The 20,019-nt window shown below is 46.2% G+C and overlaps 1 protein-coding gene across 1 annotated transcript; it reads left to right on the top strand.

Moving 5' to 3' along the window:
- Positions 1 to 6,442: 6,442 nt before the first annotated feature.
- LOC147701222 (uncharacterized) lies at positions 6,443 to 18,119 on the top strand. The gene is made up of 2 exons (XM_086929323.1): positions 6,443 to 7,458; positions 17,898 to 18,119. The coding sequence occupies exons 1-2, from the start codon at positions 6,550 to 6,552 to the stop codon at positions 18,117 to 18,119; spliced, it is 1,131 nt and encodes a 376-aa protein (XP_086785449.1). The 5' UTR covers positions 6,443 to 6,549.
- Positions 18,120 to 20,019: the final 1,900 nt, after the last annotated feature.

Here is a 20,019-nt window from a genome sequence, read left to right as displayed (position 1 = left end):
GAACCACAACCAGCCAGGTAGAAAGCCACAACAGGATTCAGGCAGAGAGCCACAAAAAAGGCAGGCAGAGAGCAAAAAAATAAGGCAGGCAGAGAGCAAACAAAGGAGGCAGGCAGAGAGCAACAACAGGAGGTAGGCACAGACCCCAATAAGCCAAGTAGAGAACCACAATAAGAACCAGACACAGAGTCACAATAGGAGTCAGTATAGATCCACAGCAGGAGTCAAGCGTGCCGAGATCCACATCAGAGGCCTTCTCCAAATGGTCCTGGTCAGAGTCGATTTGCATGAATGTACCACCACGCAGGACCTAGGCGGTTGAAGAATGAACTCAAACTGCAGCTTGGGGTCTCTGCACAGAATGCTTGAATGACATTTCTTCAGAGTTATTCTGGTGCTTGATTTGCTGGCAGGGCGTGGTCACCGTGACTAGGAATGGGCGTAACTGGCATAATTCTCTCTAGCATATTTACTCATAATTAAAGCAAAATAACCTGTAATTATGTGAAAAGTGTAATCCAGTAATCAGCACTGATTTCTCAGTGCAAAATGCACCCTTGCGTCAAATATGGCCCTGAAGTTGCATTTTGCACTAATTAAATGGCACTAAATGCTACCGAGTGTGAACAGCAGTAGCCAGACGCCACTCTTGCTCACTGATCATTGTACCTGTGCTTCTGCGGTAGGATTTTTGACCCATCGTTCTCTTAGTTACTCAAACTGGCCTAATCTCGTTAATTGACTCCGATTACTCCGGTGTAATTAAAATTTCACCCTCGCCTAACCATGGCCATGCAGGGTACAATCAGTGTTTGACGCTGCCCTTGGTGCCTGACTAGGTCCCAGTGGCACATACTTCCTTCCATAATCTGCAGGGCCGGCGCTAGGCATGGGCAGTGTGGGCAGCTACCAGGGCCTCGCACTCAGCTCAGAAACATGGGGGTCCCTGTCTGTGTAAGTGTGAAAGGTCACACATTCCCAGTCAGCCCTCCTGCTCCTTCAGGGCACCCTCCCCAAAGCAGTCACACTACTAATGTGTTTTCAAGTGAGGTGCCTCAACTTCCCTGCTCACGGCGTGGGGTCATTCATAGAGGTGCAGTGGTGGGGGGTGGGGAAAGACTAGGTATAGGAGTTGACAGCAGCAAGGCCAGAAATTATGCTGCCTCACAGGCTCAATGGCGGGGCAGCACCTCTGTTAAAAACCTGTCAGCCCTTTGTGTATTCTGTTTACCCGGCAACAGAAGGTTCTTTTGTTTCACGGACTAGCCGGACATTAACAGGTAAGGAGAGGTGGCTTGAGTGGAGGAGGGAGCATCCAGATCAGACTGGCACTGCACACTAGTGCCGTGTTTAGCAAAGTGTCTTGCTACTGCTTTGGCACAGGGGAGGTGTTTTTCATCCCATGGGCCTCAAAGCACTGGATCAGGCTACAATGTCATCTGTGATGCCCCCTTCACTGGGACTTTCTATTCCCAGGGCAGGTAGGCCTCACAGCATTAAATTAGTCTGCAAGGTCCTGGTGTGGGGCCCCCTTTGCAGGGCCTTGTATCCATTATGTAGTGCTGGGAGGCCTAAGGCAGGAGGGCCCTGTCCCTGGCCTCGCAGCGCTATACTGTGAGATCACTAAATGTTATTCCTCAGAGGGACTAGCATGTAAGCTTCCCAGACCAGGCCACCAGGGCTAAACTTGGAGGGCTAGAGAGGTAAATGCAGCTAAGTGCAAAAAAACCTGATAACCACCCAATTCCCCAGCAGGGAGCTCTGTAGCCCCTCTTTTCATGATTGTAGCAGATTAACTGCTCCAAGTTTTTGTCCATATAAAATACTTGTGGGAGATTTCATAGATACAGTTTTGACAGCCCATGGCGAGTGCTGCTCCTGGGTCTCGTTTAACAGGGCAGTGAGGGTGCAGTGCAGGGGCAGACAGAAAGGATCTACTGTAGCTAGACAAGGTTTCTTGTTGTGGAAGAGTGTGACACGCTGTCAGCCATCAGCCACGAAACCTAGCTACCAACCTTTTCAAATGTAGAAATAGCAAGCAACTTTCTTGATAATGATGAGTGATCAAGCACTGATTTAGTCAACTTAATCAGAGCCCGTCCATTACTCCGGATGTCATTGAGGTACTGTTCTGTCCTGTCTAACTTTTAGTGCCCTGCAAGTAGAAGGCATGCGACTGGCATAAACATGCCCAGCAGGACAAACAATTGCAAAGATTTATTTTCTATAGTCAAGTTGCTTTTATTTTGCCAAGTCTTCTTTTATTAATTTGCACTCATGCTTTCTTTTGTTTTTGCACTGTTCGCAAAAGACCAGGGCCCTTATTTATGAGGCCTTGCGTCAGTTTTGCGCCGCCGGTGCGCCACTTTTTGTGACGCACCAGCGGCGTGAAAAATGCGCCTTGTTGCGCCATATTTAAAAAGTGACGCATCTAGGTAGATGCGTCACTTTTTAAACCCCTGCGCCACATTATACCTGCGTCAGGTACAATGTATGCAGAGGGGGCGTTCCCCCGCAAAAAGCCTCGTAATAGTGACGCAGTGAAATCTATGAGATTTCACTGCGTCACTTTTAGGATGCTGTTGCGTCAAAATCTTGCGCCTGCCTCACAGCAGGCGTAAGACTGACGTAGGCCCTTTCACATGGGGCTTTCCCCATGTGAAAGGACGCATTGCTGGAGTAGCGTCACTTTTATGACACACTCCAGCAATGCGTCACTTTTGCGCTTACAGATGCGTCAGAAATACTGACGTATCTGTAAGTCCTTGCAACATGATCCGTCATACATTAAATATGACGCATCATTGGTGTCGCAAGGAGTGCGCAGTGAAAAGTGACGCATTGCTGTTTTCACGCAGCGATGCGTCACTTTTCATAAATGAGGCCCCAGGATTATTTTATTTCAAAACACAATGTTGTTTCTTTCTTATGTGTACTTTCTGAAATTATCCTTTGACACGTAATTGTGCAGTACACCCCAATCCGCCCCACTCCAATCCACCCCACCCCACCCCACTTCACCTCCCCTTCCCCACACCAATCCACTCCACTTAATACAATCCACACCCAACCAATCCACCCCCCTCCACCACATTCCAATCCTCCCACCTTAATCTGCCCCATTCCAATTTACCCCACTCCAATCCAAAACAATCTGCCCCATTCCAATCCAACACAATCTGTCCCACTCAATCCAAAACAACCTGCCCCACTCAATCCAAAACAATCTGGCCCACTCCAATCCAAAACAGTCTGCCCCACTCCAATTTACCCCACTCCAATCCAAAACACTCTGCCCCACTCCAATTTACCCCAATCCAAAACAATCTGCCCCACTCCAATTTACCCCACTCCAATCCAACACAATCTGTCCCACTCCAATCAAACACAATCTGCCCCACTCCAATTTACCACACTATCTACCCCACTCACTCCAATTTACCCCACTCTTGTGCACAACACCCCACTCCAATCCACCCCACCCCTTTTAAATACACCCCTCTCCAGTCCACCCCACCCCACCCCACTGCGGTTCAAAGCACTCCTGTTCACTCCACTCCATTCCACTCCACCCCATTTTATCCACCCCACTCCAATCCACCCCAATCAGTCCACCCCACTGCAGTCCAATCCACCCCAATCTGCTCCAATCCACTTCACTCTTCCCCAATCTAATCCACCCCGCCCCAGTTCAATCCACCCAAAAAAATCCAATCCCTCCAGCCCACCACATTCCAATTCACCCCAATCCAGTACATTCCACCCCACTACACCAGTCCAATCCACCTCCTCCAGTACAGTCCAATCCACTCCCTCCAGTCCACTCAAATTCACCCCCTCCAAACCACCCTACTCTAATCCAATCCACCCAATGCAATCCACCCTACCCCCAACCAATCTAATACACCCTACTCCAATCCACCTCAATCCAATCCAACTCACCCCATCAATCCATCCTTCTACAATCCAATCAAGTCCATTCACTCCAATCAAACTCACTCCACTCAATCAAACTCACTCTACAGTCCAATCCACCCCTATCTTCCTCACTCCACCCATTTCCAACCCAACCCACTCCACTCTAGCGCACTTCACTCTATCGTACTACACTATACGACACTGCACTCTGCCACTGAACTCTACTCCCCTCTACTCAACTGTATGACACTTTACTACCCCCTACTCCACACTGCAACACTCTACTCCAACAAATCCAGTCCATGACACTCTACTCACACCACTCCCCTCAAGGGCACTCTGTGCCACTAACTTTTAACCATGCTGAACAGCAGCCACGCTAGTGTATAACATGCCAAATACACATTGCCAAAGCCAATTGCTCTTATATGCGAGACATTTTAGCTTTGCCAATGCTTGTTAATAGTGATGTTATTCTGAGCCTTTGCCTAGAATATTTACCAAGAAAAGATTCACACAACACATTGGGTGTTAACACAGTGGTGAAAAGTACAATACCTATGTGGTGGTGTGCCAAAGGTATTTTTAGCTGTCATTTGAATCACCACCACCACATCAAAGCGTTTAATTCCACTTTGTCTAAGGAGTTGCTATTGTACTATTTAATGACGCTCAAATAATGGACCCTGGAAGGATGATTGTGCATCACTTAGATTCAAACTTCTGATCTGCAGTTATACAGCCAGAGTGCAACTCATCAAACTATTCTGCTATCATCTGTGAAGAAACAGAGGCCTTTGCTTGCCTCCTCTCCAGGCTTGGTTGGTCACCGGATTTACTATCCAAACCAATTACTCAATTATTAGCGACCACGCACAAGGATCCAGGCCTTGCACTTATGTAGCCTTGCTTGTTGCATGTACAGAGCACAAACACACTTTACGGAGCGGGGGAGAGGGACTGAATTTAAAACAAAAATACACACTTACCTGTCTGCCGCTCGCCACCACCTCCGCCTCCTCTCTGTATTCTTTCCCGCTTCCAGGGCAGGAAGCAGGATGCATCCCGCTCCCAGCCTCCTGATGGCCAATCACAAAGCTACAATGCAGCGCTGTGATTGGTCTGAGCACCATGGATCGGCGCTCAGCCAGAGAATGGGAGGCTGGGCATGTTCTCCATGCAGGCTGTAATGCAGCCTGCAAGAAGAATATGCAAAGTGCGCATTAATGTTAGGCCGGCCCAACGTTCATGTGCACGTTAGGGAGTGCAAAGCACTCCTCCAGTCCCCTGCTCTGTCAGCAGAGCAGCCACGCCCCGTCCCTCCCGCAAAGCTGCCACAATAGTGAAAAAATTAAATAATAACTTAGCTATTATAATTTTATTTTTTCTTAAGTGACACTGCTTAAAAGCAGTGGGGCGACACTCCTCCGCCACTGGTTGTCGGTTTTCTATGATGTCACTTCTTGTGATGTCACATGCAAATAAGAGGGGCCTTGCATCATCCATTTCACCCAGGGCCCCACAATTCCTAGAACCGGCCCTGACAATGTGCCACCTGCTTCACCCTGTGGGCCCGGGTGAGGGGTGTTACTGAACCAAGTCTAGAATTGTAAATAATTGAAATTCTCCTGCCAGATTTAGTGATGGTGCGCCCTGCACAGCGCAGGATGAAGATCGTTAGGGGGCCCTAATCACTTAAAAGATGTTGGTGCCTCCAGATATACCTAATTCAACTTATAGACAATAAAAAGCATAAAATACCATTATATTTTACGAAATGAAACAACATTCACAGTAAGATGGGAAATAATGTTTATTTTTGTGTACTTCCACTTTATTTATAGGTCCTGCTGCACCATATGAAAATGTCGGTGGTGCCCCCCCCTTTCCTAGGTGGTTAATCAGCCCTGGTCCTGCCTAATTTGGGACGGGAGTCCTAAAATGTCACTCTGCTGCTTGAAAGATGGTAGAGAGGACGACTTTCCTAGCGGTGGGTTCCGCTCTGCACCACGGGCCCCATGCCCCACAGCTGCCCAGCTCTTTCATCTTGAGAGGCGTGCTCCAGGCTGGGCACTCTGGCCCACCTGAGATGCTGCCCCGTCTCTGTGGCCGCATGGAGGGATCGGGATGGGCTGCTGTAGATCAAGTTTCCTGCACAAGCACCTGTCGCTCTCACAAGGCCACCGCTCAAACAGTAATGGAACAGTTAAGAAAGCTTCAAGAGAGCTCTGGGGTGCCGGGGCGGGGGTCTGCCCCTCTCAGGTATGTCACATATCTAGCACCCCCCTGGAGGGCGTGCGTCAAATACTTCCCAGAAAGATAGAGTACGTGTGATCCACGGGTAGATAGGTTCACCCTGGGGGAGCATGCCGCACCGCCCATTAAGGCGGTCTTTACGAGAAATGCAAATAAAGTTATGCGTTCCTGTTTAGAGTCTATACTTAGACTTACATACCCTGGAGCAGCGCTCTTTCCGGTACTGTGACGGTGACAAGGATCAGACAAAGAGGGGTCCGACAGAGAGATGCACACATAGCTTTAGTGGCTTTAATTTCAAGAGACAGAGAAAGGTAGCAGTGAGGTGTCAGGGGACGCAGGTGTGCCACCTTTGAGGTACAGGAAACACCAACAATGAGTTATTCTGCCTCGCTTGAGACCATGGATACTCTTAACACCGATCATGTCTATGAACACCCTGAGTACAATGCTCCGGTGCAGCCTAAATTGGATAGCAACTTCAACCAGCTGGTGCAGCCTCAAAGCGCTAGCAACTTCAACCAGAGCAACTTCAAGCAGCTGGTGCAGCCTCAAAGCGCTAGCAACTTCAACCAGAGCAACTTCAACCAGCTGGTGCAGCCTCAAAGCGCTAGCAACTTCAACCAGAGCAACTTCAATCAGCCAGTGCAGCCACAAACTGCTAGCAACTTCAACCAGAGCAACTTCCATCAGCCAGTGCAGCCTCAAGACGCTAGCAACTTCAACCAGAGCAACTTCCATCAGCCAGTGCAGCCTCAAACTGCTAGCAACTTCAACCAGAGCACCTTCAACCAGCCAGTGCAGCCTCAAAACGCTAGCAACTTCAACCAGAGCACCTTCAACCAGCCAGTGCAGCCTCAAGACGCTAGCAACTTCAACCAGAGCACCTTCAACCAGCCAGTGCAGCCTCAAAACGCTAGCAACTTCAACCAGAGCACCTTCAACCAGCCAGTGCAGCCTCAAGACGCTAGCAACTTCAACCAGAGCACCTTCAACCAGCCAGTGCAGCCTCAAGACGCTAGCAACTTCAACCAGGATCACCAGCCACAACATCCTCAGTGGGCTAACAGCTTCAACCAGCCCAGCCAACTCCAGGGTGCTATCAGCTACCCACCTGGCAATGTACAGTGTGTCCCTGACAACAATGTAGTGCGGACCACCGGGCCAATGTTTATTATGCCCCCATTACCGGGCCAAATACGGGATTATCAGGTCTACTCAATATTCACAATGGTCCTCTGCTGCTTTCCCATCGGCCTCGCTGCTTTCATCTTCTCCAGAAAGGTAAACCATCAATCGATTCTTGTTTATTATATAAGGTGAATTGGCAATGGTGTGATTGGATCCCAGTGGTAGGGTATATCGATGGCTGTGGATCCCAATGGTAGGGTATGTGGATGGCTGCGGATCCAATGGTAAAATATCTTGATGGCTGCTGATCAAAATGGTAGGGTATGTGTATGGCTTTGGGTCCCAATGGTAGGGTATGTGGAGGCTGTGGGTCCCAATTGTAGGGTGTATGGATGTCTGAGGATCCCAATGGTAGGGTATGTGGAGGCTGTGGGTCCCAATGGTAGGGTGTATGGATGGCTGAGGATCCCAATGGTAGGGTATGTGGAGGCTGTGAATCCCAATTGTAGGGTATATCGATGGCTGCGGATCCCAATGGTAGGGTATGTGGAGGCTGTGGATCCCAATTGTAGGGTATATCGATGGCTGCGGATCCCAATGGTAGGGTATGTGGATGGCTGCTGATCCCAATGGTAGGGTATATCGATGGCTGCGGATCCCAATGGTAGGGTATGTGGATGGCTGCTGATCCCAATGGTAGGGTATATCGATGGCTGCGGATCCCAATGGTAGGGTATGTGGATGGCTGCTGATCCCAATGGTAGGGTATATCGATGGCTGCGGATCCCAATGGTAGGGTATATTGATGGCTGCCACAGGTGAGAACGGAGTTGCATTGGAGGTGATGTGTGGATCCCAGTCATAGAACCCACCAGTTGCTGCAAGCCGCAGTGGGAGCTTATTGAAGGTCACCTGCCTGTAGCTTCACCACTCATTGCTTGATAAGCTGGAGTAAAAACAGACCATGCCTTATTATTATTACATTTCTTATATAGCGCCAGAATCGACCCCCGAAGGGGTATCTCCGCGCTTGCCTTGGGAACCCATCCTGGCTTTTCCCTGTGAGATAGCCCCTACTGGGCATCCCCAAGGTGAAAGCCAGGCATCCCGCCGCGGGGGCGGTTGTGGAGATTAAGCAAGCTTAATGCCCAGAGTTGCAGAGTGTGAACCCATGATTAGGTCAGGCACCGAAGCGAGAATTATCGAGTCCGTGGACATTTGAGCTCAACACCCTGCCGCGTCAGGAATCGAACCCTGGTCCCCGGTCTGACCTCTGCTTCAGGGTCTGCCTGCTCTAACCAGTGAGCCACACTTCTCCATAGCACAGCGGTGTTTAGGAAGTCAGTGCTGGAGAGTGAAGCAGTACTCGCTTAAGATTGAGGCCCACCAGCAGAGCTGTGTGCGTATGTTGTTGTTTCAGTGGTGGGACAGTTAATGGAGTAAGGTGTGTTATACCTGTGTGTAAGTGTTTGTATGTTTGTGTGTCTGTGTGTGTAAGTGGTGGAGCAGAAACTAGAAGCAATGCAGACTATAACTGAAGTGCATGGTATATCTGTGTGTGAGTGTGCCACTGTGTGCACGTGTGTTTCTCTGTGTGTATATGTGGTGGGGCAGGAAGTAGAGGAATTGTAGACTATAAATGAAGTGGGTTGGTATAGATATGTGTGTGTGTCTGTGTGTGCTTGTCAGCATGTGTGTGCGTGTGTGTGTGTGGTGGGACAGTAAGTAGAGGCATAGTAGACTATAACTGAGGTGCAGTGATATAGCTGTGTGTGTGTGTGTCTGTGTACGTGTGTGCGTGCATGTGAGTATTAGTTCTGGGACAGTAAGTAGAGGGCAGTGCAGACTATGTACTGTGGCAATAAGTAGGGGGCAGTGATTAGAGCTCATTGAGTTGTGTGTGAGTGCAGTGCTGCATGCAGTAGCAGAAGTGCTGCTGGCCAGCAAGTATCCAAGTATACTGACGCAGCCTCTGGCTTTGCAGAAGGGAGTCCTCTAGGCTGCGGTGTGTCATTGAAACCCGCGCATTCTCAAAGGGGGGATGTTGAGAAATGCCCATCTACATGAGCATGGCTTTAGTGGCTTGCTGTTGATGACCGATTGTAAATAATACAATACTACCCGTGAATGTTCATGTCTTTCTCCCTTTCCTGCTCTTGACTCGATGGCTCTCTTCCCTATTCTTTTGTTTGTCCTGCCCAGGGCTCATTTTGGTCTCTCCTTGTTTTTGTTGGATGGCATGCATCCTTCCACTGATGACATCAGATTTTGCTTTGAAGAGTATACGACAAACATTTTTGCCACCCTCACTAACTTTCTCCCCAAACCCCTTCTGATGCCCCGAACCGCTTCTTTTAATTAAAGATCATCTCCGTATTGGCTTGCTCCCCCAGTTCCTTCTTGCTCTGAGTGCTTTCCACGGACATGGTGATATTGGGGGGTGACCATCTTATTTTTTTAACCCTTTTTATGCTGATGACGGAACCGCTCCGTCATCAGCTGCGGTGGCGCTGTGCTGATGACGGAGCGGTTCCGTCATGGCCCTGCCGCCGCGCCTGCGCGGCGCGTTTTATTGAGCGGGCGGGGCCATGACGGAACCACTCCGTCATGAGCACAGCCCAACCGCGGCTAATGACGGAGTGGTTCCGGCATTAGCATGCGGCCGCCGAGCGGCCGCCCCGCCCACTTAGCGCTGCGGCGGAATAGCCGCCGCAGCGATGTGGTTAGCCATTCCGAGGCAGCTGCCAGTGTATGTGCATGATCACCCAAATTATTTTGTTTAACACCTTCACTGCGGCGGCTATTTCGCCGCAGTGCTAAGGGGGCGGGGCGGAAGAGCGGCGGGCGCATGCTGGTGACGGAACCGCTCCGTCACCAGCGTCGGTTGCGATGTGCTTATGACGGAGCGGTTCTGTCATGGCCCCGCCCGCTCAGTAGTCGCCATATTTCTTTAGCTTTGTAGCAAAAAACGTTAATGTGTAAATGCATCTGCTTGGAGTGGTTTCTCCCAGACACAGAGCAAATTAAAATAAGTAAATAAATAACAATTTCTAAAGTGGTCATGATTATGAAATGAATGTAACTATCTTTGAGAGTAAGACGCATATTGATACCAATCACAGCTAATCAATGTGCCCGTATGGGTTTCTCTTTTAACCATTTTATTCACAAAACTGTACACAATGTGATTTGGGAAACACTTTTAAAGATATGGTTTTATATATAAATAAAGATTATTATTATTAGCTAATCAATGTGACTCTGTGTGAAGGGGGAGTGGGGGGCTTGGGGTGGACTTAAAGTCAGATGGCATTGAATAATCCTCCATTTTTTTCATGAAGTTCTAAATCCAGATGGGGAATCCATTGACGTACTTTTGTGCACTATATTGATGTGATGGTAGAGTGCCAAACGAGCGTTGTCGGAATATAGTCCGACTTAATATTGTGTCCTAGATATAATCAACTAAAACATTCTCGCCCACTGAGCAAATAATCAAAAGTCAATACCTATAGGGATGCTATGTTTATAAACAATATTTAGGGCACAATTTTGCATTCATGGTCTGGCATACAGCCAGCATCTCCTTATTGGATGAAACAAACCCCTTCTTTCATTCATCCCTAATGGGTGGTTTGAGTGCCAGTGGGATGGAAATGTCCTGTGTTCTGTGGACTGTGGAATACTGGAAAAGGCGATAGACGCTGTATAAGTGATGGGTGATGTAGAGGAAAGGTTGTATGTTGCATGTGCTTTCAGCTAAGAATATTTGAATACCAATGGGGGATTTTAATTTAGTTTGCTCTTTTTGCCAATTCGTTAACATTATTAGTTGTACATGAAGAACACCGATGGATACTTTTGGCTACAACCCCAAAATATTGCTATTTTAGGTGTATTATGGGTGTATTGACTTTCACTGTGCGGAGTCAATATAACCGCTAGTGGTCAGAGGAGTGAGGGCGCACATCTACTGTCCCTGCCATGTGCGCCTAAATGTGGCTGCAGAGTGCCAGAGGAGGGTAGCAGGAGAACTGTTCAGCAGGACCCTGGGGAAGCCATAGGTTTGTTAGACTGGGAAGAAAGGATAAGGCAATTTTCAATTGGCTGGGACTGGTGCCATCTGATTGAGCTCTAAAGAAGGACATATATATATGCAAGTTCTAGAATGTACCAGAGCTATTCACCTATGACCTCAAGATAAGCAGCTGAGAGAGAAGGTGTGTTGGAATGCGGCCCAGGAGACATCTCTGCTGGTCCATCCACAAGCCACGGATGGCATGTGCTGAAGGGGAAAGATTCCCTTTAGAGAGGAGCCTGGCGAGAGAGAGGGCTTCAACATAGAAGACGGACGGATCATTGGGGCCACAATACAGCGAGGCCTGGCAGTATTTTTGGTCAAGCCATTGGCAGGCATATTTCTTGAGGCAGAAACGTGTCCATGTTAGGCAAGAGAAGCATGTGCCATGCAGAGGAGTTAGCATGCCATCTGATTGGTGTGTGGGGAGTAAGTGGAAGAAATACTGTGAATCACTACTGCAGGGCTACCAAACCAAGTGGATGATTGCATTTTGTATCATCAAGTGTGATTGCAGTTCATAGCCTACTTCTACACTTTGGCCAACACCTATTGACCCAACCTCATGCTATCCAGCTTGGCATAGCCTGCTTTTAGGTGGTTTTCTAAACAAACCTCAGTTGCGGATAGGAGCCATCTTGTGGACTCCCATACGTAGAACCTATGCAGGATGCATGAAAGACTTGGGGCCTGATTTAAAGTTTTGTGGAACAATACTCAGTCACACACGTGATGGATCTCCCGTCTGTCTTATTAGAAGTACACCAGGATACAACGCCTTCGTAATAAGGCGGAATGATGTCCATCAAGTTTCTGATGGAGCACTTGTCCATCAAACTTTAAATCAAGCACTTAGTCTTAAATCAAGAGTCATTCACTCATAACAAAGGAATGTAAAAACGTGTCAAAGATTGCACTTGCAAGAAGTGTCTTGACACTGAATATCTGTTCTTATTGTTATCCTACTAAATGGTACTCATTTTATCAAACGCAGGAGTATGAAGAGCCCAATCATTTTTGGACTTGTGTCCTTAGGGCCAAACACCAATTGAGGGGCATATTTACAGGGAACTGGCATAGGTCAGCATCGTAAATAATGTTGCTGCGCTGGCCTGTGCCAATTCAAAAGAAAAGGAAAGCACCAAGGGGCGGATTTATGAAAGGCTTGCGCCACGTTTACGCCGCTGTTGCGTGACGCAACGGCACGGAAACGTGGCGCATCCCTGCACCCTATTTACAACGTGACGCATCTAGGAGATGCGTCACGTTGTACAGCACTGCGCCATGAGGAGGCGTTCCTGCGCAGGGGGGGCGTTCCTGCGCAGGAACGCCTCCTGAAAGTGGCTGAGTGAAATCTATGAAATTTCACTCAGTCACTTTCAGGGCAATGCTGCGTCAAAACCCTGCGCCTGCTTGAAGCAGGCGTAAGGCTTGAGGCAGCATTGAAAGAATAGGCCCCCCCAGACAATTGCTGGAGCTGCGTCGCGCTTGCGACGCAACTCTAGCAATGCGCCACATTTCCGGCACAGATGCGTCACGCATCTGTGCCGTTTTTGCCCCATGGTGCGCCGCATCATAAATGCGGCGCACCATGGGTGGCGTAGCTGTGGCGCACTGTGGCGCATGTTAACTGGTGCATCCCTCGGGATGCGCCAGTTAACATAAATCTGCCCCCAAATTTACAAGATACCGTTCATTCCTGTCCTTTCAGCTAGTGCCGGCGCACATTTTGCTTTTGTGCGCCAACGCAGGCACTCTTGTGCAAGGATATCTGTGTTGTTGCCGCAATGTTTTTTGTGCAGGAAAGGGCCCCTTCATGCACAAAAACAATCACGAGAGGCATATGCCTCTTTCTCTCGGTGCTGCTGAACGCAAGACATGTTGAAAGACAACAAAACAAAATGCCAACATTTCTCTTTGTTAAGCCTGCTTTAGGGAGGCGCAAGATTTTGGCGCTGGTCTGAGTTTACCTGATGTTCTAAATCTGGGGCAGCGTCAAATTCCATTGCTGTTGAGGGGGAACACCCACCATAACATCCATGGAACGCCTCTATGATGCAGAGTAAGGCAAAGCTTTGCATTAAAGTGAAAGATCATATTACATTTCTAGGCATAATTTATTATTGTTCCATGCAGGAAACCCAAACAAATGGCCATAGGCACCATTCACATCACACTTGATTCGAAACGTAGAGCCAGAAGTTCATTATGTTGTTGGTGAAAGACTGAATGTTTCACAAAAAGGGACAATCAAATTATACGTAGATGGATCAATGTGTTCACTTAAGTTTACTGTTTAATCTGAAAATCCATTAAATTTTTTTTTTACGTAAAGTGGCAGTCACTATTGTTAGACCGGCTGTCTGTAAATTTTGGCATCAATAAATTGACGTAAAGTTGAAACTAATCAATTTAGAATACTTATTAACGTAATTCCACCCTCTTCTCCCATCTCCTATTTTGCCTGTAAATACAAAAACTTTCTATTATAAGTTAAATGTTTTATTTTCAGCATGCCCAAGAACTTTTCAATAAAAAAAATTCAAGAATGCTCACAAACATTGTGTCTGATTAAGAAATAGGCCCTGATTCACATAGGTAAACTTACACCTTTGTGTAAGTTTACCCTTGCTGTAGTCACTTTACTACTTTTTCAAAGTCAATTTTATTGTATAAAATTATTAAAAATCATTACAAAAATGCATATTGACCATCATAGGAAATAAAACACTTTAAAAAAAAAATGTTTTAGCAGTTAAAACGGTTTGTCAAGTGGCAAGGTAAGTGTCAACATTTCAGTTTGGAGGTATAGTTCCATGGTCAGCTTGCTGTAAGAGAGATTCGGCTTTCATCATAAATTTGACCCCCCTGCAGGCCAACATAGGACATGATCCATCTAGCCATCGAATTACGGCTTGCCTGCAAGTCCGAATGTTCAATTTGTTAAAAATGTTCTTTAAAAGACGTCTCCTCAGGTCCTTAAGTGCCGGACACACACATAGTAAGTGCGTTAGGGTTTCATTTCGGTATCCACATAGACGACAATGGGGGTCAGTATGACAATTTTTCCAGGCTGGTAGCAAGTCCTTTGAGAACTGTAGACCTAGTCGGTGTTTTATATATCTTTGTTTTAGCAAACTGTTAAAGTGACTTTCTAAGTAGGTCTGTGGTTTTATCCAGGAATATGAATTAATCACAGTCCACCCGTGTCGTCTTTTTGCGATATTTATCTTGTCTTCGAGGTAGGATTCCCATTTTACCGCATTGTTTACAATTTTATCAAAGGTGGATCTATCTGGCTTCGTGTCCCAAGTTTCTTCAATTCCTATGCAATTTAGGGATTGAGACAGGTAACCTCCCCAACTGTTTGAAACTTGCTGTTTCTGCTGGGTTTCGATTTCTTTCCAGCACAGATTGTCCAATGAGTTGGCTTCCGACAAACGTATTTTATGGCAGAGTTTCACAAAGGTTCCCATACTGCGAAACTTCTGATTTAGAAGGCCAAATTCTAGACGGACCTGTGCCGGAGCCGACGAATTTGGTAGGTTTAGGACTGCCTTGTATACCTTTGTTTGTAGGCTGTTTAGCAGCCCTGCTTCTTTGCCACACCAGGTGGCCAATGCGTATGACAAGGTTGGTAAGGTTTGAGCTTTTATTACTATCAGCAGGTGTGTATAATTTGGACAACTTAGTTTCTTTTGTAGTTGCCGGTATGCGTAGATCAAAGACTGTGTTTTTGCTTTTAGCTCGGTTTTATGTTCTTTGTTCGTCGGACCTCGCTCCAGTTTCAACCCTAAGTATTTGTGTGATGTTTCCTCCTTTATTGGAGAACTATTTGCATACCATTTGAATATTTGCTTTTTTGGGTCCACAATGCGAACAACTTTAGTTTTATCTTTATTCAGTTCCAGGCTTTCGTGCTCCAAATAAGTTGTCAAGTTGTTGATCGATCTTTGCAACCCTATCGGTGTTTGGCTCAGAACAACGATATCATCTGCATACTGCAGGAAAGGGATAGGGATTTTTGACATGTGGGGTGGATGGCATTCCCCGATCTCCATGTGGTTGACTATATCTGCCATGTACAGGTTGAATAAACTTGGGGCCAGTACACAGCCTTGTTTTAGGCCCTGTTGAGTTCTTATTTCGGCCTTTACGCTGCTACCGTCTCCCAGTTTTACTCGAGCCCAGGTGTTGCTGTGCAGGACTATAATAGCCTCCAATAACTTCTTCGGGATACCCCATGATCTTAATTTTTCCCATAGCCGGGCTCTGTTCACTTTATCAAAGGCTGCTCGCAGGTCTATAAAGCAAGCATACAATCTTGTTCCCCTTTTTGCAGCTTTTTCTTTCAAGAGCGCCAGGGTTGTCAAGTTTGTCAGAGTACCCGTTCTTGGCCGGAAACCAGTTTGGAACATCGGTATTATGTTCGTATCTTCCATCCAGTCATGGAGGAGTGATAATAGGCATGATCCATATAGTTTTGCCTCGACATCCATTAGCGATATCAGCCTGTAATTCCCTGGCTCGTTGTGGTCACCTTGTTTAAAAATGGGGTGAATTATGCTCCCGGTCCAGGATCTTGGTGGTTTGTTCTGATTGTAGATTGCATTAAAGAGTGGAGTTAAATATTCTGCCCAAAATTCAGGTGAATATTTAAAGATAGCATTTGGAAGCCCGTTTGGACCCGCCGCTCCCTCTTTTTTCAGGCGAGTTATCTTATCTTTGAGCTGGGCTGTTGTTACTAGGGTGTCGGTCACAGCATTCAGTAGTTTTTCTGATTTGCTGAGCTGTGAGTGTTCAGGATTGTTCTCATTTCCACTACCCATTGATTGCTTTAGCTTGTCTCCTAGTGCATTATCTCGTTTTCCTGTCAAGTTTCCTGCATGTTCGCTGTTTCTAATGCATACTTTGCACTCCAATTTACAGTATCTTTTCTTACCTCCCGACCTGTCGCTGAACATCTTTTCGACATGCTGGGTCCATATACTTTCTCCGATACCTGCTTCCTGTTTTAGGGTATTCCCCCTTGTCAGTTTGTTGATAATACCCCAAAATGGCATTTTTGTGTTTGCTAGCGATTAGTAGGTTAGTCCACATTTCCTCTTGGTACAGTGTTTTTGCGCTACTCAGCATGATCTTATATTTCTTCCGCATAGCTTTCAATTCCGATTTGTTTGTTTTTTTACCATTTTTTATCAATCGTGCCTGCTTGCGGACTTCTCGTGCAATTTTTCTTTTTTCTTCCCTCAGGGTAGTTGTGTACCAAGGCTTTTTGCCAGTTTTAAATCTTATGGAATTTTGATCTTTTCGTGGTGGGTTTCTTGTTACTGCTTCACATAGATGTTCCCAAGTTTTTACCAGGTTTTCTTTTACTTCCGGTGTTAAACTAAGCAGTTTGTTTTTGAGTTTATCCATTATTGGTTTTAAATCCTTTCCTCTCCATTTTAGTTTACGTAGGTTGAATTTTTCTACTTTTTGGTACTCAGAAAATATGGGGCATATTTATGCGCCCCTTTGCATTGCTCCTGCACCACGCAACGTGGTGCAAGGCTGACACAAATGTAAAGTGAGAGTTATGAAGCCACACAAGGCCACCTTATGTGGCCCTTCGCGGCTCTATGATGCTCAAGTAATGTAACGCAGCGCAAATGGCCGTGTTGTATTACTCTACACCTGGGAGGCATATCCATGGGTGTTGGGAGGGTGTTCCCACACAACATCCACAGATTTTGATGCATTCACAGATTTACAAGAACAGGTAGACCTGAGAATGCACTAAAAAGATACGCCGCCCTAGGAGAGACGTAATGAGGAGAAATATCTTTACTATTGCAGCACACATAGAAACAGGAAAATGCCTCTCAGGATTGTTTTTGTGCAGGAATGTGGACCTTCCTGCCCAAAACAACTCCTGCCTACAGCACAGAAACCCTGCGTTGGTGTTAGGCTTCCACAACAGTGCCAGCATAAAGGAAAATAACGGGAATACGCTGTATTGGATAAATACTGCGTATTCCTGCCCTTTACCTGTTTCAGACTTGCTGCACTGCCCTGCCCCACAATAGTCATAAATATGCCCCTAAGACTATAATTTTATGAATGCCAAAAAGTAGTAAAGTTGCTACTGCAAGTGTAAACTTACACACAAGTGTAAATTTACCTTTGCGAATTAGGCCTATCGAATTTACAAAACCTGATCTTGCTAGTTCTTTTAGGATGGCTTTGTCTTAAAACTGTAACGTGTCCATCCTTATCTCACACCCAAATGTACCAACGGACTCAAGCTATACCTTGTGCACAAAAAAGTTGCGATAGCTAGTTTGTCGTCCATTGCGATATCCTGAGAATTAATCCCTTCTGGTGTTTCCAAGGTCCTTAAGATACTTCATGTGGGAAAGTCATACTGTGGACCAGTTTTAAATCAAGGCTTAACTTGTCCCAAAAGCAGTGTCAATCTTGAGATATTTCACTTCTTTGACTTTTAACAATTCCTGTTTTTTCTCCTCTGCAGACAAAAGAAGCCATTCGTAATAACAATGCTGCACAAGCTCGAGAATATTCCAGTAAAGCACTGATCTTCAACAACGTGGCTCTGGTACTTGGGATTATCATAGCTATCGCCTACATCGGCGGTGTTATATACTATATTGTATCGCGACAGATTATCTACAGCCATACCAGCTACTACAACCAATGCTACTCCTACGTATACCACTCTTATTACTACTGCTAAGAGGAATGCATCCAAGTCTAGACTGTAATGTTTAATCCTTCCATGAACTATCCTTACAAGACATTGTCATTTATTTATCAGCCTTCCTTTTGTGATCTCCTAGTGTCCATTCCTCACCACCTTGGTGCAGACAGAAAGGACAATTCAGACCTGGTATGCTCATTTAGACAGGTGGAAGGCCTGGGACCTGCTTAGCCAAGGACGATGGCGTAAAAACCTCTATGCAGATGCTCTGATAAAAAGACAATGAAATGAAATTATATCATAGCAGGTAGCTCTGCCAGGGTGAGCAACAAACCCCATGATTCAATACTCAGTAACATGTTGAGGTTCAGGTACAGAAAAATGTGGGCAGATTTACTAACAAGTTAAGTAACACAATGCAGCTTGCTGCGTTGCGTAAAATGGCGCGGGCAGGAATGCCAAAGGGGCACCTTTCTGCACAAAAACAACCCTCTGAAGCTTTTTCCTTTCTACGAGTGCTTCGGAATGCAGATTGCAGCATACATAGAAAGAGGAAAATTGAGGCTAGAGAAGCATTTTCTCCTTATTATGCCTCGCCTGGCAAGGTATAGCATTTTGATGCAATTCCCAGGTTTTCTTAGTCTTAGTAAATTAGGGAAGGTGCTCAAATCCATGGGTGGATGGTTGGGAACACCCACACTCCACTCATGGAATGCCTCCCTGGGACAGAATAAAGCAACGCAGAGACTTGCGCTGCCTTGCGTTGCTCCAGATTCACTCAGGTATGCAGAACCACTCAAGAAAGCTTTGCATTTTTTAGTAAATCTCACTGAAGCTCTTGCTTTCCCTTGTGCCGCCTCGCATGATACAGCACAAGGGTTTTATATATCTGGGCCCAGGTGTCTATGTCACCACTTCTACAGTTCATCTATCCTGCTTTTAAGAATGACTCTATATGTCAAACCGTTGACCCTCTAAGCCCCAATCGTAGTGGATTCCTCCAGACAGTGCACTGAGATCAGCTCTCCTATTGTTTCTTTGTTTAAAGATGTTCCTTACAACTCAATCTCAAATTACATAAACTGTTTTCAGAGACTGGGGCTTTTGGGCTACAGACACTGATAAAAGGCAACTATATCCAGTGAAGAACTGGAATTTAATCATGAAACAATGTAGACATTTATGCAGTGCGTTATAAATTTTCTGTTTCGCATTTTTGGGGATTTACAAAATTGAACTCAATATAAATCATAGATTTTCATATTTTGTATTAGTCTCATAAACTTTCTCTTATTTTAGTCAATCTATTATGTCATGGTATTTTATGTAAGGTTATGTTATGACTACTTGTAGAGTGCAAATCTCACCCAGGAGGATTTACAGGCATTAGATAAGGAGGGGACTGAGCTGGTCTAGTCTCAGGTCTAGGTAAAGAGCTGTCTTCAATTTCCTGCTGAGTTTCAGGACTGAGGATGCGCTTCTGATGTACAGGGTGAGGCCACCTTAGGCCTTGGTTGTGAGGTGCGAGAAGGCATGGCTGCAGGCCCTGGATCTCCTGATATGGGGGATGTGAGTAAGCAGGAGATCCGTAGTGGTTCGGAAGGTGAGGCAGCTATTGAAGTAAGCAGGGTTTAGGTTGTGCAATGCTTTGTTTGTCTGGCTGAGGAGCATGAAAAGTGCATGCTTGTAGATGGGAAGCTAATGGAACTCTTTGAGGTGTGGAGTAATGTGAGTGCAAGGTGGGTGCCTGAGGGTAAGTCTGGTAGACACGTTTTAAATGACCTGAAGTCTCCTGGCCAGTTGGACTTTGATGCCGACATAAAGTGTGTTGCAGTAGTCCTGTTTACAGGTGATAAAGGGCTGGGTGATGGTCTGTTTGTGTTTATTGAGAGCCATTTGAAGATTTTCAGGGAAATTTTAGCAAGATGAAGCAACT

This window comes from Lissotriton vulgaris, chromosome 7, assembly GCF_964263255.1.
Source record: "Lissotriton vulgaris chromosome 7, aLisVul1.2, whole genome shotgun sequence".
NCBI classification, from domain to species: Eukaryota; Metazoa; Chordata; class Amphibia; order Caudata; family Salamandridae; genus Lissotriton; species Lissotriton vulgaris.
This window is presented reverse-complemented; position numbering and strand designations above follow the sequence as displayed.